This window comes from Lygodium microphyllum, chromosome 12 (genome assembly GCF_053477565.2).
Source record: "Lygodium microphyllum isolate KBCC chromosome 12, Lygodium_microphyllum_v1.1.10, whole genome shotgun sequence".
Taxonomy (NCBI): domain Eukaryota; kingdom Viridiplantae; phylum Streptophyta; class Polypodiopsida; order Schizaeales; family Lygodiaceae; genus Lygodium; species Lygodium microphyllum.
The window spans coordinates 131,435,633-131,463,382 of record NC_141146.1 but is presented as its reverse complement, the minus strand read 5'-3'; the positions used below and the strand labels follow the sequence as shown (position 1 = coordinate 131,463,382).

General features: G+C 40.5%; 1 protein-coding gene across 4 annotated transcripts in view; it reads right to left on the bottom strand.

The window, feature by feature from the left end:
• Positions 1-27,471, bottom strand: part of LOC148028283 (uncharacterized) — a 73,133-nt gene extending 45,662 nt beyond the window's left edge. For 2 of the 4 annotated variants that reach the window (XM_087690081.1, XM_087690082.1), the window contains exon 1: positions 27,200-27,471. In XM_087690081.1, the coding sequence (XP_087546207.1) occupies positions 27,200-27,341 (142 nt within the window). In that variant the 5' untranslated portion in view covers positions 27,342-27,471. The remainder of the gene's footprint in view (positions 1-27,199) is intronic. The other 2 variants (XM_087690083.1, XM_087690084.1) reach the window with 1 other exon arrangement.
• Positions 27,472-27,750: the final 279 nt, after the last annotated feature.

Below are 27,750 nucleotides of genomic sequence, written 5' to 3'. Positions count from 1 at the left end.
CCAACCTTATACCCCTGTTCCTCCCTTTGAATTGACCATTTTTTCTTTTTACCTACCCCTGTTTCGGTGCACGGTTTTTGAGTTATTAATTTTTGAAGCATTTTGCACAATTTAGCCGGTTTTCCATGTGAACGCGCTTTTCTTGCTTCGGAACCATGCTCTAACGTCATAGCCCTGCCAACCACTTTTCCCCTGACATTTTTCTTTTTTACTCCGAGTCATTTTGCTACACGGTTTGTCCACTATTAATTTTCCGGTTTTTTAAGACTTTTTCGTACGTACTTTTGACATTTTTCCATGTGAACCTGCCCTATTTGCATCAGAATTCCAATTTGATTTGATAGTCGTGTCCCCTGTGCCTTCCCCCACCCTTTTTCTTTTTTCTTCACCCTCTTTCGCCTTCTGGATTTTTTATTATTAATTTTTAAATGTGTTTTCGAGAGTATTTTTGGAGTTTTTCGCATGTGAACCCCTCCTACTTCCACCGGAACTGCGGTTTAACGTGATAACCCTGTGTCCCCCCTTCCTGCGGACATTTTTCCTTCTTCCTGCATGTCATTCCGGTGAACGCTTCGTCCGATATTAATTTCCGATCCCATTTTCGGGTTTGTTTTTGGGTTTTTCCCATGTGAACGCGTCTTATCTCCGTCGTAATTATGTTTTGATGTGATAGGATTGTCGGGCACATCTTTCTGCACAGTTTTCCTTTTTTCTACACCTCATTCCGCTGCACGGATTTTTCGATATTAATTTTTAATTGCGTTTTTTTTGTTCGTTTTTGTGTTTTTTGCATGTGACCGCCCTTTCCCCCTCCCGAATCCTCCGTCATATATTTTTCTTGTTTTCCCCCTGCCGTCCTGCCCACTTTTTGTTTTTACGCTATTTCGTTTTGACGTCCGGATTGGGAGTTATTAATTTTTCTTTATTTTTACGTGTATTCGCGCGCCCGTTTTGCGCGTGAACGCGTCCGTTTTTTATTTTACGCGTCTTAATGCGTCTCCGTCGCCTCCACGTGCCCCGTTGCGGCATTCCGGTGCCTTTTCAATCCCGTCACGGTAAATTTTTTTACCCCGCCCCGCGCACGTGCGCGGGACGGGGATACGTGCCCTTTTGGCCCTGCCCAACCCCCTATTCCCCTTAAGCCTGCCCACCCACCCTGCCCTCCCACCCTTTCCCCCCGCCCATTGACCCTGCCCACCCCCCTACCCCTTGTCCCTGCCCACCCCTTCCCCCCAACCGCCTCCCCCCTCCCTTCCATTCCTCTCTCCTCCCTCCATCGCGGCTCCTTCCCTCCCCCGCCTCTTCAGCCCCTCGCTCCCACCCTTCGCCGCCGTTCGCGGACGCTGCAGCCACCCGACGTCCTGACGCAGCCTCCCACCCGACCCCCGTCGTCGCTCGTCGATCCGCCGGGCTGCCGGAGCACCTCGCCAGGTGCTGCCACCGGACCACCCCCACGCTCTCGATCTTCGTCACCAACCCCGTCGGCTGGCCCCTCGCGTACTCTCGCAACGGGCCTAGCATTCCCCTCACCGATTCAGCAGCGCCCGAGCCCTCTCCACAGTCGCCCGTCGCTGCCGTCCAGCGCCGCCGTCGACACCTCGCCGCCGCCGCCGCCGCTCCCCGGCCGTACCGCCTACCTCCTCCTCCTCTTCTTCCACCTCCTCCTTCCTCACTAACCCCTGGTTAGTTCCCACTAACCTAACCTCACATTAGTTCCACTAATTACCCCTAAGTTAGAATAACTAACCTAACCTACTAACCCTAACCCTAGTTAGTTCTTATTAACCTTAGTTAGGTTAGTTGGTTTAACCTTAGTTAGGTTAGTTCTAACTACCCCTAACCCTAACCCTAGTTAGTTCTTATTAACCTTAGTTAGGTTAGTTGGTTTAACCTTAGTTAGGTTAGTTGGTTTAACCTTAGTTAGGTTATTTCTAACTACCCCTAACCCTAACCTGACTAACCTAACTTGCCTTGACTTCCTGTGACTAACATGACTTACCCAGACTAACCAGACTTAACTGACTTACTTCTAATTGACTTATCTGATTACCATGATTTATATGATTTAATTAATTTCTAAATTAATTTTTCCATTAAAATAATTCAAAAAAAATTCTAAAATTTTCCTTTGCTTTTTGCCAATTTTTGGGAGTTTGTCCGCTGGAAATTACCCACCCTACAATTTCTAAAAATTACATATTTCCTAATTTTACCCCCAAATTGCCAACAAATGTAGAAAATTCATTTAAAAATAGTAAAAAATTCTTAAAAAATTCTAAACAATTCTCCTCACCTCCCTTGATCATTTTCTATTTATTCAACCATAAATAATCACAACTTAGAAAAAAAAAATTACTTAAAAAACCCAACAACAACCAAATCAACACATCCACTAAGGTGTTGTCTTTGTTGTTTCGTCCGTAGTCTTTACTTTTCCTTTACTGGATTCACTTCTTTTGGGAGACTCTTCCGTGCGCATTTCTGCATTACATACACATCCCTTCCAGGTATTTATTTTATGTGTTTTATTTATTTTCATTTTCCCCTTAATCACAAATTAATTGTTAAAATGAACTCTTTATTCACTCACAGTTTCCACGCGCATTCGCGCTATACACACATATTCTTTTTAATTAAAATAAACCCGTTGTTCACTTAGCACGCGCTACGTGCGCTACAAAGACACTTTAAAATTTTATTTAAAATGAACCAGCTGTCACATGAGCACGCGTTGGCAAAAAAAACGCTCCACATCACCTTAATTTGTAATCAATGAATTTGCATTTAGAGACCCAGTCGGGTATCGAAGTCCGGGATTCGAATAAAAGCACCGTTTTCACCTAATGATGGGTAATTTAATTTATAATAAGGAACCGCCGTTTTCTTGCTAAGGTTTATCACCTAATAAAAATTCACACATTCTTAATAATTTATTAAAATAAACCCTTCATTAAATTAACTCCCCCTCACTGCACTTCATTCCTCTTTTTAATGAACCGTTTCGTGGGATGGGTATGCGCAGTCATTAGCGTTATTTTCCATGGTCCGGTCTGGGTTTATTACCGATGTAGTCTTGATATGTGTCGGATATGGTATTGTTTTGGTTTACTGTCTTTGTTACGGTTACGGGTACGGTATGCAGTTTTTTCTTTTATTGCCTGATACGGGGTTCTGGGTGTTTGTCTGATGCATCGCATGAAGCTTTCGGTCGCATTTGTCTCAAGGTCATGTCGAATTTTTTCTAGGATGTGGATTGCTTGGGGTTAGTTGGTCGTGTCACGTTTTATTGGTTATTCTCTTATCCTTGGTTTTTTGTCTGTTGCTTTGCAGGCATTCTCCTTGATTGTCTGTGTTTGTGGTGTGTATGTAACCATCTGAATGGCGCCTTCTCATGCTCCTCCCCCTATCCAGTACGTCCCACTAGTTAATAGGGATTACTCTTCCCTACTTACTTTTGAGCCTCTCACGAAGGCGGGACTCGCTGCTTTTGTGGCCACTCCTTTTCCGTTGCTTCCAGAGGATCCGTCGTTATGTGATGAGTTCCTGGCCTCTTACAGCAAGAAGACAGGATTAGTCCAAGGAATTTCTATGACTTTGACACCTCGAGGCTTAGGGAAGGCTTTGTCTCTACCCTTCAAAGGTGAACCTTTTGTGACCACTCGTCAGCTTTTCTCTAATGAAGAGATTCTAAAGCTGTTGCAAAAGCAGACAAGGAAAATCCTCGATGTTAAGAAGGTGATAAACTCTTCAGGAGTTTCCTTTTCTATGATCACTGATCCCGTATGGAAGACGATCTGTCAGTTTCTTCAGGACAGGTTTATGCCTGCCAAAACGCCATCCCACTATTTGTCCAAAGAGCTTTTTACAGCTTCCAGGATGGTGTTGAAAGGAGTTGCTATTGATTGGAGCACTTACCTCCTCACTAAAATGGATCAGCATTTCGTTAAAGTCACCAGGGGTAATGTTACCAATGTCACATATGGATCATATTTGTCTGCCTTCTTGACCTATTCAGGTTTCCAGAAGACTATGCCTCCACCTCCTCCATCAGATCCAGTACCTCCTCCTCCACCTTCAGAAGAGTCAGAACCCATTGACATAGAGGATGATGATTCTCCGCCTCCCCTAGTCATACAGCGCAAACGCTTGAAGAGGGTAGCGGATAAAGCTCCTTCTGTACTTCCTTCCGTGCCCATTCCAGCTACTTCTGGCAGTGAACTCCCTGGGTATCTGACTTGCAATAACCTGTTCCGAGCACATCGAGAAGGATCATTGGACATCTCAGTTCCCTCCCTGAACAATCTAGTTTCAGGAGATGCCATTCCTTTCCTCTGCAAGGATATTCAAAGTTCCATTGAGTTGTCAGTAACAGCCTGTGTTCAACAGCTGTACGCGTCTTTTTATGAAGAACTCATGCAGTCTAAGGACCAGTTGCATAAGGCAACATCTGAGTTAGCTTCTGCTAAGGATACCCTAGCAGATTTATTTAAGCAAATGGAACAGCAAACCCACCTGGTTGCCACCCAAAGCGATGAGATTTCTTCTTTGAAGACCCAGTTACTAGAGGCTCAATCACAGGTTACTAGCCTTTCAGAGGAGAAGGAGAAAATGTCCAGAGAAGCGAAGGAGTTCCAAGTTATCTTAGATGACAAACTTTCAGCTTTACAGATTGCTAATGACACAGTGGCCAACCAAGCCTCCCAAATCAAGCAATTGCAAGATCAACTTGCAAAGTCCCGCTCTGTTCCTCCAAGCCCTAATGTTCCATTGATTCCTTCTCTTTCACAGCAGGACTTGGCTGCTTTTCAAAGACAGGCTACTTTGTGCCCTCTATTCCAAGATAAAGTGGAAAGATTGCAGTCCAGAATGGACTTATTATGGTCTACATTTGAGCAGTTTCAGGAATATATTCTACCAAACCATTCTTTCTTTGTCCACTACCACTTACAGAAGTTGGTCTTCTACATGAAGCTTTCCACGATGGATTTACCTTTTCCAGAGGATGGCTGAAGTGGGGCTTGGACTGCTGAGTTGTTGACAGAGGTAGTCAGAATGGTGTTTGAAGATTCTGTCACGCCAGACACCATGTTGATGTCATACATGTATCTATGAGAAGACTTGTTAATTCCAGATGAGGTGGATATGGCATGGTATGTGGGGGATGTGGTCTTACAGGCTGTTTTGTATGTCAATCATTTGGAGTTGCGCATAGCTGACATGTTCCAAAGTTATTCCTCCAAAGTAGCTGACTGTCATGATAATTCGTGGCATCCCATGATTGATTCGGTGGTCCTCAATCAAAGACAAAACACAGCTCCTACCTTTGCCCAGAGTACTAATCAACTGAGGATGGATCTCTTAGCCTATCTTTCAAAACATAATCCGTTTGATGCTACCTTCTTTGATGCCTATCATAGACGATCTCTCTTAGGACCTTCTGTTCCTACCCTCCTCTATTACCAACAAATGGCTCACCGCTATGCTATATATCTTTCCCTTTGTCAATCTAATTCCACCACTATTTTACCCCTTCTTTTCCAACCTTCATCTTTCCCTCAAATTCCCATTTTTACATACTGTTCCTTTATTGAGGATAGGGTATTTTCCCCTTCTCCGCCCTGTCCTTCTCCCTCCATTAATATACCCTCCACATTTCCTATTTATCAGTTAACACCGTTCCTTAGTGATTCCTTACAAATTTCTGCCACTCCTTTAACTTTTTCTTCTTTTTATGATTTTTCCTATCCTTCCCTTCATCCACTTTTCCTTATTCCACTACCCTCTCCTAACACTTTCATATCTCAACCACCTCAGTTGGTTAGTGACTGTGACGGGTTTGATAATCAGATTTCCAGAAGAAGGGGATGGAGTTCGGATGATTGCCTTACAGGACCGCAGATCAATTGGCCAGTAATTCCAGGAGAATGTATAGCTTCCAGTCAAGCTTATCAGAACTATGTTCATTTTGCCCAGCAGTATTCACAGTCTGCCGATCCCTCAGTGAGATTAACTGCTCACTTTGCTTGGTACCTGGCGAATATGCATAGGCACTCTCATAATGATTCCAAGCCTATTCCAAAGTTGTGCATGAATGTCAATGTGAGCATTGATTCCCAGCAGCTGGACATATTGTATTTTCATGCCCTCTGTTTGCCTAGCAGATACTTGGTCCTGTTGGAAAGGATGTGCTGTCTCCAATTTTTTCAAAATCCTCCCAAAACTTTGTAGATGAATCCTTGTCTATGGATCGTTTCCGACAACATCAATCTTTTAAGAGGGATCATCTTCATTGATACCTTTCCAATGTATGGTGGAAGCTTTTAATGAAAAACTCTCTTTTTGGAGGAGTCATTCAGATGGTTGTGTTGTGAGTTCATTTATGTCATACGAACGTGGTGGTTTCCTATTGGATTTCGTGTACGAGCTACGTTTTGGAGAATTGTGGTGATGAGGTCATGGATGCAGAATTGAAGCTGATGCTGATGAAGACGAAGAAAACTTTTATATCCTTTACAAATTTGTTGTGATTTTTAGTTTAATAAGAGGTGTTAATGTATAAAGGGTTTTCCTTTCGTTGTATTTTTATATTAAAAACAGGTTATAAGTTGGGGTCGTGGTGGATGGATTCTTTTTTAGAAGATATTGAAGATCAAAGTTGAGCTTTTCCCTGAACTTGTATTCCCTTTTTCCTAGGTCGCGAGGACGCTTCCTTATTAAGTGTGGGAATATGTTGAGTGTTGAAATGACTTGTTTTTTGGCTGATTTTTGTTGTTTTTGAGAGCTGAATGGTTGATTTTATTAGATGATTGATTGGTTTAGAAGTGGTTTGAGAGTGTTTTAGATTATATTGATTGGGTTTTGGAAGATCATGATGTTTGTTGGTGGTTCTATGATGTTCTGATAGGTTCTGATAGGTTCTGTATACCTTCTGTTTTGTTCTGTTTTGCTCTGTTTTGGTCTGTTTTGTTCTGATTGTTTTCTGTAAGGAGAGATGGAGTATTGATTGATGAAGATTGAGATCTTGTGAAAGTTTATTGAATGGTTTGTGAGAGTTTGGAATGATTTGAGAATGAGTTATCTGGTTTTGATGACCTTCTGTAACCTTCTGTAGGTCTTCTGTAGAGCTTCTGTCTCTGTTCTGTTCTGTACTGTAGCAGTTCTGGTACTGTTCTGTAAACTGTTCTGTATGCTTCTGTATGTGATCTGGTGGATGAGAGTGTAGCTTGGGAAAGTTTTCTAGCCTTGGAAAGAGGTGAATACAAGTGCAAAAGAGCTGGAAGAAGTGGAAGTAGCTGCTGAAGACTCAAGAGAAGACTAGAGTGAAGTGACAGTAGTGAGCTATGAAAGGACACTGTAGTGGCTCTGGTGACCCTTCATATCAGACATACCTCTTGGGAGGGGTATCCACGACCTAAGAAGGATTATTGAGAGTAATTTTGAGAGATTGTAGTGAGGATATGATGTATTATTGATGGAGTGAGAGAGAGAGAGTCAGAGATAGCCAATTCTACTCAAACAGAGTGATTGTATATGAGAGATTGAGAGAGAAGACTATGAAGATATTGAAGATGAATACTATGTGATGTATTTCCATTCAAAGATGGTGTATTCCTTTGCTTTCTTTGTTCTATAGATGGATTTTGTGAAGATATTGAAGAATATGGTTGATTCTATTAAATCCGTGGGAGATCTACATGATGCTGTATGAAGATTTGTTGTGTCTGGTGTTCTTTTCTTCATTGTGATCATATGAAACATGATAAACAAGCTTGTTGATGTTACAAGATAGATTTTCTTGCAAGAGAATTCCCTTTTCCTTGGTGTTCCTCTTGGGGCTCCACACTGTTATTTGTAATTGGAGCTAGAACATGGCATATTCTTGCGACAAGCTCAAGGACTTAATGTTGCCAGGAGACACCTACACGAGGAGATGAGCACCTTCAATGGTTCTCCCTTGTGTGGATGTTAACGGAGTGAGTACCTTGACTGGTTCTCTATTAACGCAAGGCACGTTTCTAAGAGCAAATTACTTTTCATCTTAGGTAGAAGGTTGAAACGGACACCTATCCTTTCCGGGCATGAGACTTGCAATTGTGAACACAAGTGAAGTCGTACATGGGTGATGCCATAATATTCATATCTCAAGTGCTAATGTCTATGTGATTTGAGTATTTTATAAAATTCCAATGATTATTTGATTTATTATGGCTAGTTGCATTTATTCAATTAATTATTGTTATAACATGGTTTTTTGAATTTTTGATAGGAGCTCATATGTAAAGCAAGATGAATTGGATATACACAGCAAGCGCAATTTATTCCATAAACTTCTTCATTAAATTATTTAAATAGACACACCGCCATTTATTCTAACGTATACATACATCCTCTTTGTAAATATTTATTGATACTTGAGAGTCTAGGTGATATATTGAATATATTTTAGAAATATTTTATGGCTCTCAGCAATTGTGAGTTGTGCAACTATTTGCAACCATTTATTCAGTTAACTCAACCTCTTTTATTAAAAGAATGATTGTAAATGGCCTATCTTTGGGCAAAGCAAGATTCATTTTAATATTATAACTACGGGATGGAGGAGATGCCCACTCTATGTATAAGGGAAAATTGCTTCCAAAAGTGTGTCACTCAATTTTGCTTTACTCTTCTTTAAGTCTATTTTGAGTTTTATAAGTTATGCTTTCAATTTTATAAGAAAAAGAGGAGGGGAGAGAGAGAGAGAGAGAGAGAGAGTCTTCGCTAGCTACGTGCAAGTCTCGCATCCAAACTCTGTAACAATGGTATCAGAGCTCAGTTACATCTGGGCTTTCAATCGCTTACCTTCTTGCGCGAATGCGAGCTCTCTGGAGCAATCGGGCTCTATGGTCCATCTCAACTCAAACCAACTTCGCAGCTAGATTCCCAGGGCTTCAAAACCCCAAACCCATATCTCTCTACTCAAAAATTTTGTTGTTTAGTCCAACATTGAAAAATTCAAACCCCCCTATCATGGCACTATCATTCTATGAGTTCCAGGCCAAAAGAAGGTTTGAAGGAGCTTAATTAAGCTTTCAAACTAATCCTTGATTAAGCTTTAAGAAGCTTAAAGCTTCATTTTGCAATTCACGGGGAGGTTGGCCCGTTTTGTTGGCCGTCGTAATCAGTAACGGCATTGTTAAGTCCTTTTAAGCCAAGTTTTTTTAAAAAGGCTTTAAGCCTTGATTAATCCTTGCTTACTTACTGAACTTCAATCTCTCCTACACCAAGTCACCTGCTCACTTCTCTAATCAGCCCAAATCACTATTGACTTCCAGTTTTTAAGAGAGAATTCATGCACCATCACTCCAGGACTGTGAAACTTCATCAACATACCATCAAAAATTCTGGTCTTTCTTGCCTATTCCATCTTATCATTTTGCCAAGAAGCCGCTCTTTATTTCGTGCTTACACGCCAGGATTTTATTGACACAGGTGAAGCATCTCTTCAAGGTATCTTTATTATTCGGATATCTTTATCAAGTCATCCGCAATCATCATGTCTCATGAAGGACCGTCCAACACTACAAATTTTGATTTTGCATCGCCACTCTAAATTTATTGGCCATGCAATTAGAAGAAAAGCACCAACATCGAGTCCAACTGGAGCAAGAGCTACGATCTCTCAAGTGTCCATCCCAAATTTCTACTGTCGATGACGTTGTGGCCCATACCATCAATGTCACCCTTGAAGCACAATCCATACGCAAAGAGGCGAAGATAAGCAAACGTACCTTCAATTTAAATACTTATAATGGTATTAAAGATAGTCATGATAAGATTCTCTCTTGGCTAAGTCAATTCGATTCATATTTTGATAGTGAAAGTTATGCTGAAAATTATCTCAGAGCTCATGAAGCAACAGAAGACCTTGAAGCAATGTCTGATTTTGATAAAGCCACGCTTATGGGAGAAAACTCTAACGACACTGACAAACCTGCTGATAAAACTTATATTCGTGCTTTATTGAAAATGAGATGAACAATTCATAATAATGAAATGACTATTCTGCACGATAACAGAAATATACCTGACTTTGTTTCGAAAAAGACAGTCAAAAAATTGTAACTTATAACTATTCCGTCCACTTATAAAATTAAGGCTGCATTTTTTGAGCAACGATATAATGGAACCAAAGAAATACATAGATTAGAAATTTGCATTGGACTTTATAGAGAAACACAAAATTTTCTAGTAGTACCGTTACAATCTACTGATGTAATTTTAGGTATGCCTTGATGGCGTCAATTTAATCCTAATATTAATTATAACATGCATTCAATGCATACTCAACATAAAAGTAATATTCTTTTTCTTGAAGGATCAACAAACACTGAGTTATACCCATTAATTACTCACATTTAGAAGAAACGTGCCATTTGAAAACAATCTAAAGCTTTTCTCGTATTAATTAATGAAGTCGAAGCTACTAAGTCTAAGTTAACCATAAGACAACAAAATTTTATTAATAAGTTTTTTGATTGTTTTTTCTTCTGACTTGCCTCTTCAACTTCCTCCATCACAACTTGAGGATCATCAAATTGGCATTCTACCTGATAGTCAATCTCATTGTAAAGCTCCTTATCGCCATAATCGAGTAGAATAAAAAGAAATCCAAAAATAAGTTGAATAATTATTAAATAGAAAGTTAATCCGACCTAGCACTTCACCTTTTGGAGCTCCCATTCTTTTAGTAAAGAAAAGAATCAAACCTATCGTATATGCATAGATTATAGAGCTCTAAATAAAATTATTGCTTAAAAACTGATATCCAATTTCTCGTGTGAATAGTCTGTTAGACAAATTACAAGCTGTTATTGTGTTTAGCAAGATTGACCTTAAGTCTGATTATCATCAAGTCCACATGGCTATACTTGACATTTATAAAACTTCCTTTGGGACCCAATTTGACCATTGCAAATTTTTAATAATGTCCTTCAATCGTACTAATGCATCTGTCAATTTCAATAGGATGATGAATCAAATATTTTTAAATTTTTTACATTATATTATTGTTTTTTTTTATGATATCCTTATTTTTAGTAAAACTGAACGAGAACATGAACATCATTTATCTTTAGTCTTTAGTTTACTCAAACAAAATCATCTTTTTGCTAACCCAAAAAAAGTAATTTCTTTCAAACAAAAATTGAATATTTAGATTATATCGTGTCTACTAAAGGAATCCAAGTTTATCCATGTAAAATTAAGGCTATTAATACATGGCCTACACTCGAAAATATACATGAAGTTCGCTCATCTCTAGAACTAGTCAATTTTTATCGTAAATTTGTTAGAAACTTTTTTTTTTCTTTGCCATTAACTTTGTTATTAAAGAAAGATTTTATATTTCATTGGAGCGATAACCAACAGTGATCCTTTGATTTACTAAAGCATACATTAACGCATGCACTTGTTTTACAACTCCCTAATTTCAATAGACCATTCTTTCTAGTCGTTTTTACTGACGCTAATAGTTCTAGTATCGATGTTGTATTGATGCAAGATAACCATTCAATTACATACTTTAGTTGTAAATTGAAATCTTCTCAACTTAAGTATAGTATCTATGACAATGAATTTTTAGATGTAATACATGCATTATGTATATGAAAACATTATTTAATGGACTCAGAATTTATGATTAAGACAAATCAACAAAGTATCAAACACCTTCTTTTCCAACCGTAAATTTCAGATAGGCATATACAATGAGCATCTTTCATTCAGTCTTTCCATCCTTTAACTCAGTATCAACGTGGTAAAGAAAATGTTGCAGCTGATGCATTAAGTCGCAAACCATCTGTAAATAATATTTCTGTGCTTTCTACATCTTCCTTAGATGCTATGAAAAATACTTATTTGCATGATTCTAATTTTCATGATGCTTGGTTGGATATGTCTCAAAACTAATGGATTCATGTTAATAATCATTCTATCTCTGATGGATTCCTCTTTTATGAGAAGCATTTATGTGTTGCTCAACTCTTTCATCATTTTGTTCTCCAAGAAGTTCACAATTCCCCTGATATGGGTCATCATGGCCTCATTTCTACTCTTCATAATTTGCAAGAAGATTTTTATTGGCTTCACATAAATCAAGATATTTCTTCCTTTGTTTTTTAATGTCTTGTTTACCAATGAGTTAAAAAACATCACGGTAAGCAATATGGATTGTTAATGCCTTTACCTATTCCTAACTCATCTTCAGAACGAATCTCAATGGATTTTATCACTGGTTTACCACTAACTTCTTCGCAAAATAATATGCTTTGTACTATTATCGATAGATTTAGTAAGCAAGTATATTTTATTTCATACAAGAAAACGTTGAATGCTTCGCATGCTGCTAATCTTTTTCTTAAGAATATCTTTGTACATCATGATCTACCGACCATTATTGTCTTTGATCGTGACCCCCGTTTTTGCAATAATTTTTGGATAACTCTATTCTCTAATCTTGATACTAAAATTGATTTTAGTTGAGTCTTTCATCCTGAAACAAATGGCAAAATTGAAGCTACTAATAGCATCATTCTTGATTTCATTAGTACCTATACTATCTTTTCACCTAGCACATGGGATCAACATTTACATCTTTTACAATTTGCTTACAATAATACACCACTCTGCCACCAATAAAGCACCTTTTGAAATTATCTGTGGTCGCAATTTACCTATATCAACGTCTCATTTAAGTCAAAATATGTTGATGATTGGGTTCATATTCATTTCACTATTTTTGAATCAATTAAACAATTGATTGCTAAGGCCCAGCAATCCTATGTTAAACAAGCTAATAAGAAACGGTAAGCTATGCGTTTTAAAGAAGGTAATTATTTTTGGTTGCGCATTGAAAAGCAGAGATTGCATAGTGTTGAGAAGAATCCTAATCTTAAACTTGCACCTCGATTTTATGGTCCCTTCAAAATTCTTCATTGTATCAATGCTAATGCTTTTAGATTAGAATTGTCTGCACATTGAAAAATTCATAATACTTTTCATATTAGTCTTCTTCATCCATTTAAAGGATCATCACTTGCCTATCCTTGTATAATGCTCCACCATTACTTGAAGATGATCATGAACTTTTAATTCCTGAATCTATTATTGATACTAATTATATGACAACTCACACTAGCAATACTTATCCTCGCTATCTTATAAAATTTCAAAACCATCCTATTGAGGAATCTCAATGTATGACTCCACATCCTTCGCGTGGTTCTCCAAATTTATTGACTCCACATCTATTGTCATGAGGACATGAATTTTTAAAACCTCACTTAACATGTGGATTAATTTTTAATTACATGATTAAGTAAATGTTGCACATGTGAGGTGCAACTGGGATTAGAGTAAATTTACAAAACCGCGACCCGAGAAAATCACAGGATATCAAAGGCAAAAGTTACTATTAGTTATGTTAAACAGGTATTTGGTGGTATCTAGTGTCAGTTGTTGGCCTAGGTCATTCATTTGGCCATAAGTGTCAATTGGTGACACTAGAGATGTGGCGTTTAATGGTACCTAGCACCAATCTAATGGTCAAAGATGGCACAGAGAGACTCGGAAGTGGAAGATGCCTAGCCAATTTAATTATTGGCCAGTTAGATTTTTTTTTGGGCACCGAAATAATTATTAGATTAATTTTCAGTAATTAAATGCTGAAATTTAATATTTAATTATAGATAATGTTGAAAAAACCATTTGGAAAGGTTACCACTTGGCAAACTTGCCCATACAGGCTAGAAAAAGGCTGAAGAGGAGGAAAAACAAGATCATTCTTGCTGTAGCAAAATGTGGGAGTTGTGAGCAATCATGGCCATCCTATTTTTAGCCATTACAGCCAGCCACAAGTGAGTTTTGAGGAGGCAATTGCAGATTTGGACCCTCCACAACTGGGCGATTGCATCCAAGTACAAGATAACAGCTGATTTGGATATCTCAGCTGTAGGCGACAGCATTTAATGCTGTTGTGGCAGGGCAGCAGCTGCATTTGACTAATTTTCAATCATTCCCTGTGACAAAACTCTGAAATTTCTCTCTCTACAGCTCTCTCTCACATCTCCCAACCATTTCACAGTCTTGCTCCGAAGATCTCAGCATTTGGACCCTTGGAGACTGAGAAATTACAAATTTCTCTGTTGTAAATCCTAATTTACAGCAGAAATTAGGGTTTAACAGTAGCCTCAAGAAGCGTGCCCAAAATTGGAAGCTCTAAGACTTGGATTTTTCAGGGCTGAAGGTGAATTTCAGCTAAATTCAGGTGGAGGACTAGCCAGCCATTGAATTTGGGGCATTTCTATCGTCTATGAAGTGGATAAAGGCCAATTAAGTACTCGAATCAAGAGGCAAATCAGATTGAAGATTTGCTGGTCACTTTGGACAGTAAGGGGAGTTTGGATTGTGAAGGGTATCGGGAGAATCCCATCGTAAATCAACTTATTCTTCAATAAAGCTAAAGAAATACCAAAAGAGGCGCCAATTTTGGGGCCAATTGGATGTGCATTGTCCAAGATCAATAGGTAAATTTGTATTTTCAAAATTGCATTTATTGTTTGCTGCTGTAATTAAGTTGTAATCAGAGATTTACCACCCATCCACAGAAGGAAGGCTGGTTTCATCTATCCCATAGCAATTGAGGACAATTGCTATCCCACCCGGGGGTATGTTGCCAAAAGGCATCTACACGAGGAGATGAGCACCTTCAATGGTTCTCCCTTGTATACATGTTGATAGGGTGAGTGCCTTGAATGGTTCTCTGGTAGCACGAGACACGTTCCTAAGAGCGAATTACTTTTCGTCTTAGACAGAAGGTTGATACAAACGCCTATCCTTTCCAGGCATGAAACTTGTAGGTGTGAACACAGGTGAAGTTATACGTGGATGGTGCCACAATATTCATATCTCAAGTGCTAACATTTACGTGGTTTGAGTATTTTACGAAATTCCAATGATTATTTGATTTATTATGGCTAGTTGTATTTATTCAATTAATTATTTTTCTAACATGGTTTTCTGAATTTCTGGCAATTGATGTGTAGAGCAAGATAAATTGGATACACGCGACAAGCGCAATTTATTCCATAAACTTCTTCACTAAATTATTTAAATAGACGTACTGTGGTTTATTCTAAGGTATGCATACATCCTCTTTGTAAATATTTATTGATACTTGAGATTCCAGGTGATATATTGAAGATATTTTAAAAATATTTTATGGCTCTCAGCAAATGTGAGTTGTGCAACTATTTGCAACCATTTATTCAATTAACCTAAACTCTTTTATCAAAAGAGTGATTGTAAAGGGCTAGTCTTTGGGCAAAGCAAGATTCATTTTAATATTATAAATATGGCATGGAGGAGATGCCCACTCCATGTATAGGGAAAAATTGCACCCAATAGTGCATCGCTCAATTTTGCTTTACTCTTCTTTAAGTCTATTTTGAATTTTATGAATCATGCTTCAAATTTTATCAAAAAAAGAGAGAGGAAGAGTTTCTTCTCCTTGTTATGCCCAAGTCTCACATCCAATCTGTGCAACTTACAAGTTAGGCTTGATTCAGAGGTGCATGTGTATGGCTCAAAGGTTGATCAAAGGCCAGCATAGCTGAAAGGCATAGTGCACATTAGCAGGACCCAAAACCCAAATATGGTTCTCAAACTCTATGCAAAGGCCATGGAAAATGGTTTAAAAACCCCTCTGAAACATGTGACTCTTCGAGAATCAAAGAAAGGAAATGCTAAGAAAGAAGTACAAATCATTTCACATTTAGAGTCTAGGCAAAGCACCCACATTGGTTTTTAATACATGTAATGGAAAGATGCATGAGTTAGCATCTCATTCCAATCCAATTTTTAACTTTATTTTTATGTTTATTTTTTTTACTTTTCAATAAAATATTTTGACAATTTTTTAGACTTAATATATTCCAACCAATTTAAAACAAAACTTCCCTTGATATAGGGTAAGAGAACCAGTATAGTGACATCCAACTAGAACCCTATTGGGAATTTTCTGTAGCTATGATTTTGGAAAATCCTTTTTAGGAGAGGTTCACAAGAGTAAGGCGAGGTGGGGGAAACTAATTTGATGACATATCTTGTTGTAGTATTTGAGATTAGAGCACATGAAATTTTTCTAGTGTAGTAAGAAAAACCTGCAAAGCAATTGCATATCTTCCCCATGGACCTCGTGGGAGTAGGACGTTGATGAGCGCTCTCTCTCCTCTAATCATAACTTTGAATTTTTGTCTCTTCATTTGCTTTGGTGTCTCTCAAAAGGGGGGTGCATTGGATGTCGCCTCTCCTTACAGCGGTGGCACCAACTGAATGCTGCTCGGCTGGTCATCTTATTCTCAATGGAAAAGGTAAACAATCTGATCGACTTTAAGTGGCTTAGATTTAAAAGTCCCAAATTTTAAGGGATCAATGCATTGTTTTGAAGCTCAAGAATAAAATTCCCCTTTCAGCATGTGTGAACCACCTCCTTCCTTGTCTTTTTGAATTTTTAAAAAATACGCATGACATTAAGATTGTTAAACCTTATCTTGACATGTGGGATCATGGCACAATGGAGAGGCCAAAAGGAAGGGTGAACAGGAATGGGGAGGCTGGACATATGACATATGTGGAGTAGGGGTGATGAGTTGAATGGATGCAAGTCGACTGTTGATGTCATTGAACATGTAAGTAACTACTGCCATTAGGGCTGCCACGAATAGAACCACAAATGGGGTAGTCAAACTGGCAGCAAGAGCCAATCTGACGAAAGTTCTGGGGCTGCAGTAGCACAATCTGAGCTGGGAGCAAACTAATGATTTAAATCTTCTGATGGTTGATGCAGAACATGACAATTCAATGGCACCAAATCCACTACTGTCTTCGTCAGCAGGTATGCCAGAGTCAATCATGCAGTAGACGAAGTAATTGGGTATTGCAAGTGGAGCTACGACAAGTCACGAGCAGAGCTAGAGTTGCAAGCGGCATTGTGCAACCAGTCCTCCTCCTCCTCATCCTCCACCTTTCTCTTCCTCTTTCTCCTCCTTTTCTTTCTCTTCCTCTTCCTCTCTATCTTCTTCTTCTTCTTCCTCTTTCTCTTCCTCTTCTTCTCTCTCCTCTTTCGTCTTCTTCTTCTTCTTCTTTGTCATCATCTTTTTCTTCCTCCTCTTCCTCTTCTTCTTCTTGTTCTATAATAGCGACCACACCAAACTTCATGCTAACAACATTAACCTTTCACATGTTATAAATCTTGATGCTTTGATACCACTATCAATTGTCAAAGCCTAAGAGTGGTGGCCCGACAAGTATGGCAGATGGAACTCCATGAGAGAGAGAGAGAGAGAGAGAGAGAGAGAGAGAGAGAGAGAACATTACAAGTACATAAAGCAAATAATGAATACTAAATTGAGTGATTTGAAGGACAAAGTTAGGGCCTCAATATATAGGCACAAGTATACACCCAAACCTTTGACCCTCATTAAATGCTTGGTTGTGTAGAGGGTGGTCACAAATTTACACTCACACTAACACAAACAATAGTATATTCACACACAAAGGCCATAAATAACTCTCTTGACCTGAAGCTCTAGAGCATTCTCTCTCAAACTTTGGTACCTCTCCATTCCAATCTAAACCACAATGACACAACAATTACAGTTTTTTAAACTACGGATTTCAAACTTTGTGTTGCACTGTCTTCATCACTATCAAAATCCAATGCTGAGTCACTCTCACTCTTGTGAATGGACCTATCCCTTGAATTTTATCTTATCATCTCTATTGAGGAAACTCATGATGCTATGACCCTTTCGGTGCACTTAGAACACTTGCTTTCCTCCTATAATCATTGTGTTGGATGACAAGCACATGTCTCCATGGAAGTGTCTACTTCTGTGATTTAGGACTAGCCCTTTGCTTTGGCTTCTACAGCAAACCCGCTAAGCTATCCAACGTTCATGCACTTCTAGTGGGCTCAAAGATACTAGTAAACATATCCATCCCCTCTGTAATCCTAGTAGGCCTCTGGGTATTCCAAAGTGATATTCATGGTTTGATGCCTTGGTCTATTTGATGTGACCTTTCGGGTACATGGTCTCTCTCCCCTTCAACTTTGAGGGTCCAAGAGGGAATGTTGAGCAAGTAAAATTGAAGGCCTGAATTTATCTCAAATCATCGTGAATTTGGACCTAATTAACTCCACAAAAAACACCCCAGAAAGATTTATCTAAAAGAAGACAACATTTTGTAATTGGTAGGACGTGTGTCTGGAAATCTCCTAGTAACAAGGTGTGTTGTGTGCATGCATCCCTCTCACGTCATCTTCATCTAGTTCTAGCACCATTTTGCTACACCCATCTTCAACAGCCTTGCAATCACTACCATCCTCCCTACTATTGACGCTATCATGCCCTACTGCTCCAACCCCTCAAATATTGTTGCCACACCATCATTGCCAACATCTCAAGGACTCTAGCTTGTGTGTTGGATACATGCTGTCACAGCCAATCATTGCCAATGAAACTAGCCTTCCTCCTCAAGTAGGGTGGTAAATAACTTGATTTAGCACTAATTACAACAAGCATAAAATTCACATAAACAAAAAATACACACTTTACCACTTTAATCTTGGACATTGGACACCCTGTTGGCCCCAAAATTGGCGCCCCTTGTTGTGCTAAGAATTGCTCTTAGCCATTTAAGCAGCCCCAAAACATGCTTATTTTAGGCTTATTTTAGCTAAAACCCTAAAATGGGGAGTGGATCGAGAGAGTTAAGTGGGAGAGGATCTAAAACCCTAATTTTCCATAAATTGGCAGCCAATCCTCCACTCTTCCCTGAATCTCGTTTTTGCAGGTTTCAAGTGTTATCAGCTTGCTGCCCACACCCCGTTCGCAGAGGACATGTTAGCCCTTGCTGTCCATCATTGTTCCCTACAGTCTGGCACCTGTTTCCAGCCCCCCACACGCTGATTGCTGCTGTTTCTGCCTGGCGACTGACTGCTGATCATCTGCACTGCTGTCATACAGCCTGCCACGTCAACAAACTGCTGCATTTGCAGGCTCCAGCTACCGCCCTGACAGTTATCTCTCTCCTACTGCAGTCGCTGCAGCCTCTCTCTCACCTGTCAGCTGTTGTCTACGGTTTTCTCCTGCTGCACTCGCTGCAATTTTTCTCTCTCTTGCAGGCTGTCCTGCCTGCATTTTTAGTCTTTTTCTCTCCTACAAGCCTGCGATTTTAGTCTTTCTCTCACCTGTTGCCTGTGTTTTTAGTCTCTTTTTCCTCACTGCTGTCTGCATCAGATCTAGCTTCTCACTGCTACGTTTTGCTAGTGTTCAGCATCCGGAGGCTGCCTTGCTGCGATTCCAGATCCGTTCGGAGTACGACACACTCTCCTACTCATTACCCCTCCCTGATCCTTGAGATACATGAGTTTGAGGTACAGTATTCATTCACTGCATAGTGTGTTTGCTACATGAGCATCGTATTATTAGTAGTCATATCATTTCATTTATTCACTGTGTTCATTGTCTCTGAGTTACCCTAACCTTAACTATGTTCTTTTATCAGTCTGTGCTTTGTCGTACGATTTCTGTTTATGCTTTTCAGACTCTTCTGTCCTCTCCGATGCAAGGTACTTTTGATTCGTCTTTTGTGCCTTCTTCTGTTACCTCTTTTGTTTTGCAATATACTGGTAGAGATCATGTGGAAGAAAGAGTCCAGTCTGTTGACTACGAAAAAGGTCCTCTTAAGGACCAATTTTTGTATGTTAACACACATCGTGGGGATTATAAGAAAAAGCCAGGTAACTTTTCTTCTGCCCTTCCTTCTTTTCCGTCTACTTCACATAATCAAAATGAATTTGGTGTTCCTTTCACTTCATTCCATGGTGCATCATCATCTTCACAGTTTCATTTTCAATCTTTAAATGATAAAAATGAACAAAAAGAATCTGCACCTCATATATCTCACTTTCAAAACCCACCCATCCCACCACATTCTTCCGCTGCTTCACCACTCCATTTACACCATTTACATTTCCATTTCAGACACCTCATGTTGCACCGCACATCACACCGGGGGGTTATGAAAACATAGGCACATCCTTTAGGACCTCATCCTTCCCTCAACCGGGTGGTGTTCCACCTACCTCATACACACTTTCGGGATCATTGCAGCCTAAGTATCCCACTCAGTCTCTCCTAAGTGTGGATCAATTGCCTCCACAGTTTACCTCCATGGCATTGCCTAGTGGACCTTCCGGTCATCCTATTGTGTCTTAGCCTCACTTTGGACAAGGCTACCGTGTCCCAGTGTCTCCATCTATACCGGCACCTTATGGAAACATTCATGTCCCAGTGCCTCCATATCAATCAACACTCATTGGACACTCACAACCTCCTGCCTACCCACCTCTTCCCCCTCCCTCTTTCTCTTATCAAACACACCCACCTCCATCATCTTACACCACCTACTCGACACCTCATGGTTCTAGCTCATCTTCTGTCAAGAATGCATTTAATAGCAAGACTCATTTTAACGGGTCAAACTTTACTACTTGGTCAAATTTGATGAGACATGTCCTTGACTCACAAATCAAGGGTCAATTAATGCATGGGACCACTTTGGGTTGCAAATGGCCTAGCCAATTAATTTTTGGATGGGCAAGGTTAATTTTTTGGGCATGGATTAAGGGCTGAATTAATTTTCAGAATTAATTAATTCTGAAAATTAATTAAATGGCTGGAAATTGCTGAAAATGGATTAAGGGGGGAAAGGCTAAACAGGGCTGAAGGGAGAGGGAAATCTCGTTTTTTCATTTTGGAGCTGTTGGAAAGAGGTGTTGGACTGTGGCTACCAGCTATTGGGGCCATTTCCCAGCCATTGGATACCATTTTGGTGATGGAGATTGCATATTCTTGACCTTGGGAAGCTGGCAATTGCTGTTGATGCACTTTCTCCTGAAGATCACAGTCTTTGATGCTCCTATTGTTGTTGGTGCATCCGTTTGGGGCTGGTACAGCAGGGCAGCAGCTGATTTTGATCAGTTCTTCGCGACAAATCTCAGAATTTTCTCTCTTTACAGCATTCTCTCATCTTCTTCAGCCTATGCTCAGCCATTCTCAGCCATTCGGAGGAGATCTCAGCCATTTTTGGTGGGCTGATTTGTAATTTCTGCAGTAAACCCTAATTTACAGCAGAAATTAGGGTTTAGCAACCACCTTGGGATCCGTGCCAGAGATTGAAGGCTCAAGGGATTGAAATCAGCAACTGATAATTGAAGATTATCAAGGGATTTCAGGAGCTAGCCCATCCGAATTGATTTGGGGCAGCATTTGGCCAGCCAAGGGTCAAATTGGAAAAGAAGTCCTAGGTGAATCAAGGGGCAAATAACCCAAAAGGCTTGCTGGTCATTTATGACAGCAAAAGCAATTGGTTAGCAGGGGAAGATTGAAGAATCTCGAGTTGTACTCCTTCCAATTGAATGAAAGCTAAAGAAATACCGCAAGGGGCGCTAGGTTTGGGGCCAACAGGGAGTCTACTGTCCAAGAATGTTATGGTAAAGTGTGTATTCCATTTTATGTGCATTTATTTATTGCTGTAATTAACTCCTAAATCAGGTTATCACCACCCATTCCAAGAAGGAAGGCTGGTTTCAATGCGGCTCGGGATAGGACCCGTCGTATTAATCTTGACCATAAGCTTCAGCTTTTCAAAATCACTAACCGGGATGACTTGAAAGTCAAGTTGGCTGAGTATCGGCGTCTCCTTGCTGAATTCTCCACTACGGGGACTCCCAAGTCCTCTGACGATCAGGTCACATTGTTCCTAAATAAACTCCCCAAGAATTACTTGTGGAAGGAATAGTTTCAAAGCCTACCATGCCTACATTCTATGAATTTGAGTGTCAGTTGTTGCGTTACACACGGTTATTCGATCAGTTTCATATGAATTCCTCTTCAGAGTGGGCTCTTCTTGCTCATTCTCAGAAAGGGCAACAAGGGAAGGGCAAACCAAACCAAACCTCCCCTCAAAATCAAAATCAAACTCAAAAGCTAAATCAATCTAGGGATTCTTAAGGAAACTCCCAGTCACAACTTAAACCAGGGTGGCAAAATGTACCTAAAAAGAATAGGTATTGTCAACATTGTCAAAAGGCTGGTCATTTTAACGACGAGTGTCGATCAAAGGCACGAGGCACAGCACCAAAACGTGAATCTCAGACCCCCGCCCCTCAATCGGGAAACCCCCAACAAGGGAGGCAAGGTGATGGCAAGGGGCAGTTTAAAGGTCAAACTCACACTGCCACCGCACAGCCATCTCAGTCGACAACGTTCTCAACTCCACAGGGCTTGTCTGACTAGTCTGCAAAGGCCCACATCGTCTCCGTAGAGACATCCGCTGCGAGTCTCATTCACAGAACCACTCGTCACAGCCAAGCACTTCAGCTCCAGTTTGGATTGTGGATAGTGGAGCTACACATCACATGACTCCTATAGAGGACATTTTCCGTACCTGAGCCCCTGCAGCCGGGCAGGTCGGTGTAGAAAACAACTCCTCGGTCAAGATTCAGACTCAAGGTTGCGTTAGTTTTGCCACTGACAAGGGTCCAAATCTGGCTTCGCTGGACAATGTATATCATGTCCCTCAGATTGGGGTAAACTTGTTATCTATTCAACAGCTTTGCTAGTTGGGGCGAGCAGTTTTCTTTACAGCGACTACAGTCGAGGTCCTTGACTCTCAGACTAGTTTAGTGATTGCTTGCGGTGAGGCACAGCCTAATAGCCTATACCACATGACTCATTTTCTTACCAAGCCGACTGCCAAGGGCTCTGTGTTCCATAGCTTCCAGGCCTTAGCCACATCTCAGGACCCTATATACAATGAGCGTCTTTGGCATTTTCGCTTAGGGCATCTTGGTTATGACTCACTTTATGAGTTGTCACACCGTGAGCTGGTTGAGGGCCTTCCACGCCTGAAGTGAGCTCGGAATGTCCGTAAAGCCTGTCAGCTCGGGAAGCAGCACCGTACCTCATTTCCTCAGCAGCCTACACATAGAGCTGAGGAGCCTCTTAGATTGATTCACGTTGATCTTTGCGGGCCAACATCCACTGCCGCTTTGAACGGCGCGATGTACTTCTTTTTTATAGTGGATGATCATTCTCGAATCTCGATACATGTGGGTGTACTTCCTCAAGCATAAGTCAGATGCTTTCACATATTTTTTCGCTTGGATGCTGCTGGTTCATAACCAGACGGGTCGTCGTGTTGGGTGCATGAGGAGTGATAGCGGTAGTGAGTTTATCTCCCACGAGTTTTCTAAGTTTTTACAGAAGCATGGCATTTATCGCCAGCTTACCTCTACCAACTCCCCTTCTCAGAATGGAGTCGTAGAGCGTAGGAACCACACAGTCATGGAAATGGCACGCTCTATGCTGTTTGCAACAGAGCTTCCTGAGAGCCTTTGGTCGAGGCTGTTAACACTTCAGTGTACATCCTCAACCAGTGCCCGACTGCGGCTCTTTCTCAGAAGACCCCATATGAGGCATTTTTTGCCCGTTATTTCCCATTTCAAAGTCTTTGGATGTCGTGCGTACACACACACACCTGATGACAAGATAGATAAGCTTATCACTTCGGATCAGACACGGCCAGTGGCCATACCTCTTGATCCTACTATTCACTTGTCCAAGGATACCCTAGGATAGCCCTTCGATGCACACACCTATCGTTTTGTTGTAGAAAAGCTTCTTTGGTTAATTCACACTAGGCCAGATTTAGCTTACTCAGTTATCATACTTAATCAGTATTTCACAGCACCTAGGATGTCACATTGAATTGCATGTCTTGGTGTGTTGCGTTATTGGTAGTGTACTTTTTGTTATGGCTTGACATATGGTTCTGATTTATGTTTACAGGAGTACACTGATTCTAATTGGGCAGGAGATCCTAACACGGCGTTCCCATGGCACCTCTTTACCTTGGGCACGGCTCCCATTTCTTGGTCCGGCCGTAAGCAAGAGACGGTGGCGGCTTCCACGGCCGAGGCTGAGTACCGAGCTCTCTTCGATGGCACCACCAAGGCCATCTATCTAAGGAGTTTACTGGCGACGCTTCATTTTCCATGTGACTCTCCCACATTTGTCTACTGCGACAACCAGAGTGCCATTGCCCTTGCACGCAATCCGATCATCACACCACGGACACGGCATATGGGAGTCCACTTCCATTTTTCCAGAGAGTAGGTTGAGCTAGGCACTCTTCACCTAAAGTTTGTGCCTTCATCAAATAATTTTGCAAATATCTTGACCAAAGCAATCAACTAGCCGGTTCTTCAGTATCTGCTACCCAAGATCTGCTTGGATACACCCTCCCCTACTTCTTTAGCTTGACGGGGAGAGGGTGCTTTCCTCTTGCTTTCCCTTCCAGTCTGAGAGAGGGTAGCTTCTACTCTTGATTGTGACAGTGATGATGCTTACAGTTTTTAGACATTACATTCACTTATTCTTTTATATTGTATTATGGGCATTTGTAATATGTTATGTGAGGTTTCAAAAATACATGTCCTCATAACAAGCTATTATCAAAAGACTACTCTTTTAAGCTCTTTACTCTTTTCGGCTCTATGAACCATGATCAGCTGGATCTCCTCATTTGTGATAGGATAATGACATGTCTCCAATGTAGTCAAAAGGAATTCTAGTCATATCAGAACCTTAGGGAGTTAGCAGAGGATATCACTACTACTCAGTTATTGGCACAAGCTCCTTTGGGGATAAAGTAAGTGTGGAAAGGCTTAATGTCGTCTTCCCTTTGTAGTTCATGTTTCCGATGATGGAGCTTTTCAATCAAGGGTCTACCATCTAGATTTCTTCAGTGAGTACCTAGCCTTGATACCATGTAAAAAAATACTCGTCTACAAAATAAAAACCGACAAACACACAGATTGATAAAGAAGCAAAGTTAGGGTTAGGATTAACACAAAAGATAATGAAACTAAACAATGAATAAATAAATGCAATACTCAATGCAACAAACAAATTCCGAAACACAACAAGCGATCTCCGGCAGCATGTGGCAACAGCAAACACAACCATGTGAAGCAAGATTGATATCAAATGGATAGTGGGCAATGTGGAACCTGCAAACACAGCTATATCTAGGCAGCAACAATCAAGGAAGCAATATCAAGTCAAAATGCAGCAATCTAGGGCTACATTTTCAGTAGTACAACAGCAAACAAAAGAAAACGCACCACAAATGCTGACATCAACATAGAGTAACAACGGAGAAAGTTGCACAGCAGCTCCAAGAGGTGAGATGACAACAAATGTAAGCTAGTATAGCAATCACTAGGCTGCGAACATTCGCCAATAGCATGGAAGGCTGGGCAACAAGTGCTAGATGGTAGACAGCAATGATGGACAGCTTCAACTAAGATATCCTCCGAGAACAAGATATGGACAACAATGAGAAGACACCTACAAGCTGTAAAAACGAGATTAAGGTTGGATGGAGGACAGCATGCCTATTTATGGAAACTTTGAGTCCTCCCAATAGGGTTTGTGGTTTTATTACACAAATAGTTTCCAGAAACATGTTTCTTTTCAACAAAGAGGTTTCATTCATTAATTGAGCATGTTTTAGGGCTATTTTAAAGAAGCTAATATATTTTTAGCTCAACATCTTTTCACTACTATTTAGAGTAGGCACAAACAAAAGGATAAGAAGACTGTATTAGCTGATCACCGCACCCCAATGATCCCGCAATTCACTAGCAATCTACCTTTATGCTACCTTGGACAATGTGCAACTATCTATTTTTTTAATTTGCAACAACCAAACCTTTTTGGTTCATCACATTAATGTTAAAATTTAATCAAAGTGCCATATCATCAAAAGCGTTTAATTATTGACAATGTATTCAGCCAATATACACAAGAATGCAATCTACTTTTCAACACCTAAAGGCTGAAATCACCAGCCCATGGTCCTTGCACACCAAGATCTACCATCATCATGATCTGTCTCACCATCCACATGGCTCTCATACCATGTTATCTGCTCTCACCTATCCAATCACATACCTAGGGTATGAGCATGTGTTTGTGGGCAATGCCCAACTGCATTACATTTGGACCTTTGCTGCTTAGGAGGCAATCTAACTTTGACCCATATTAGCAAACAATGGATTCTCACACGTTGGGCCTACTCTTCTTCACATGGACAATCAAAGTACTCTTGCTCTTGCAAAGAACCCATGTTTCACACCCATGAAACACATTGAGGTCCAATATGATTATGTTCAAGAGTGCATCTTGCCATTTCTTGAGAAGATTAAAGACTCCATTGCAAACCCTAGAAAAAATCATTTAAGGCATCTCAGAGAATGTGTTGTAAAATATGTTCAAAGGAGATGGGTTTCAACCAATACACCATTGCATAGTGTCGCACACTTGTTAGATCCTGAGTATTGGGGCCTAGATTTATGGAGCAATAATGAGGTAGCTAGTACCATCATATTCAAGACCACATCTTCAATGGTGTGTTGGAGCTGATCTATTGTCCCACAAAGAACAATCTACATATATGTTCACAAAGGCCCTTCCATTGCCTTCTAAGCTCCATCGTATGTGTCTCCTTGGTCTTCAGCCACTCCCGAGATCTAGGAGGGGGTGTTAGTAGGATGTTTATTCTATTGTGAACCTCCTAATTGTGAGCTCCATCAGAGTCTAACAGAGACAAAGGAGCTTTGACATGTCTTCTTTGTGTGCATGTATTCGGAGTTGCCATTTAGAGCTGTTCTCAACCTATTTTGAAGGAGCATTCCATCACTTGGCCACGTGGCAGCATAGGCAACATCATTTCCAGTTGGGCAGCCTGTTTGGAGTGACAGGGAGCTTGTGCTTTAGCAGGTTGGCCAGTTTAATGACTTGCAGCAAATCAACTCATTCCCGATGCAGCAGGTCAGCCTGTTTTCCAGTCCCCCGCCCCCGGTCCCCCCCCCCCCCCTCTCTCTCTCTCTCTCTCTCTCTACCTACTTTTGTGTGTGTGTGAGAGAGAGAGACAGAGATTCCCCCTATTGATATCAACTTGGAGCGATCTCCCACAATTTCTGTAACTTAATAGAGCACTAGGCAGGAGGGAAAAAGAAGCTTACCATTGATGGAATGTCGCATGGAAGAGGAGGTGCTGATGCCGCTGCGATGGCAAAGGCCCTTCGCTCCGACGACCCAGCCGTTCTGAAACATCAGCTTCAGCGGGCTCTCGATCCGACGAGCCATCGTTTCCTGTATGTTCATCACCTAGCGTCTATTAGCAATTCTTAATCCTGAAGTTTCAGAGGGTAATAGGGTAGAGTGGCCGAGGATTGGAGTTCAATTTAGATCTATTAGCTACAATCTTCAAATGACAGTTAAAAATTTTGTATGCCTTTGACATGATTTTGAAGTTTTTGCATTTAAGATTTATGATTTGGCTAGTTTGAAAAGTTGCCCTTACTTTGATTAGTCGCAAAATCGTTTTTGGTGAGGATTAGAGGGGCAGTGACCCTTTATTGATGTTTTAAGCTAAGATTTTTGAAATTTTCGTAGGCATCGCTTCTTACTTTCAAATGAATTAGCTAGCCTATTACTTGTGGTTTGCGAGCTTCCAAAGCTCTACACCTTGCTTGCTTTGCATTTTTGTGAGCAAAGGGAAGTGATTGTGCAT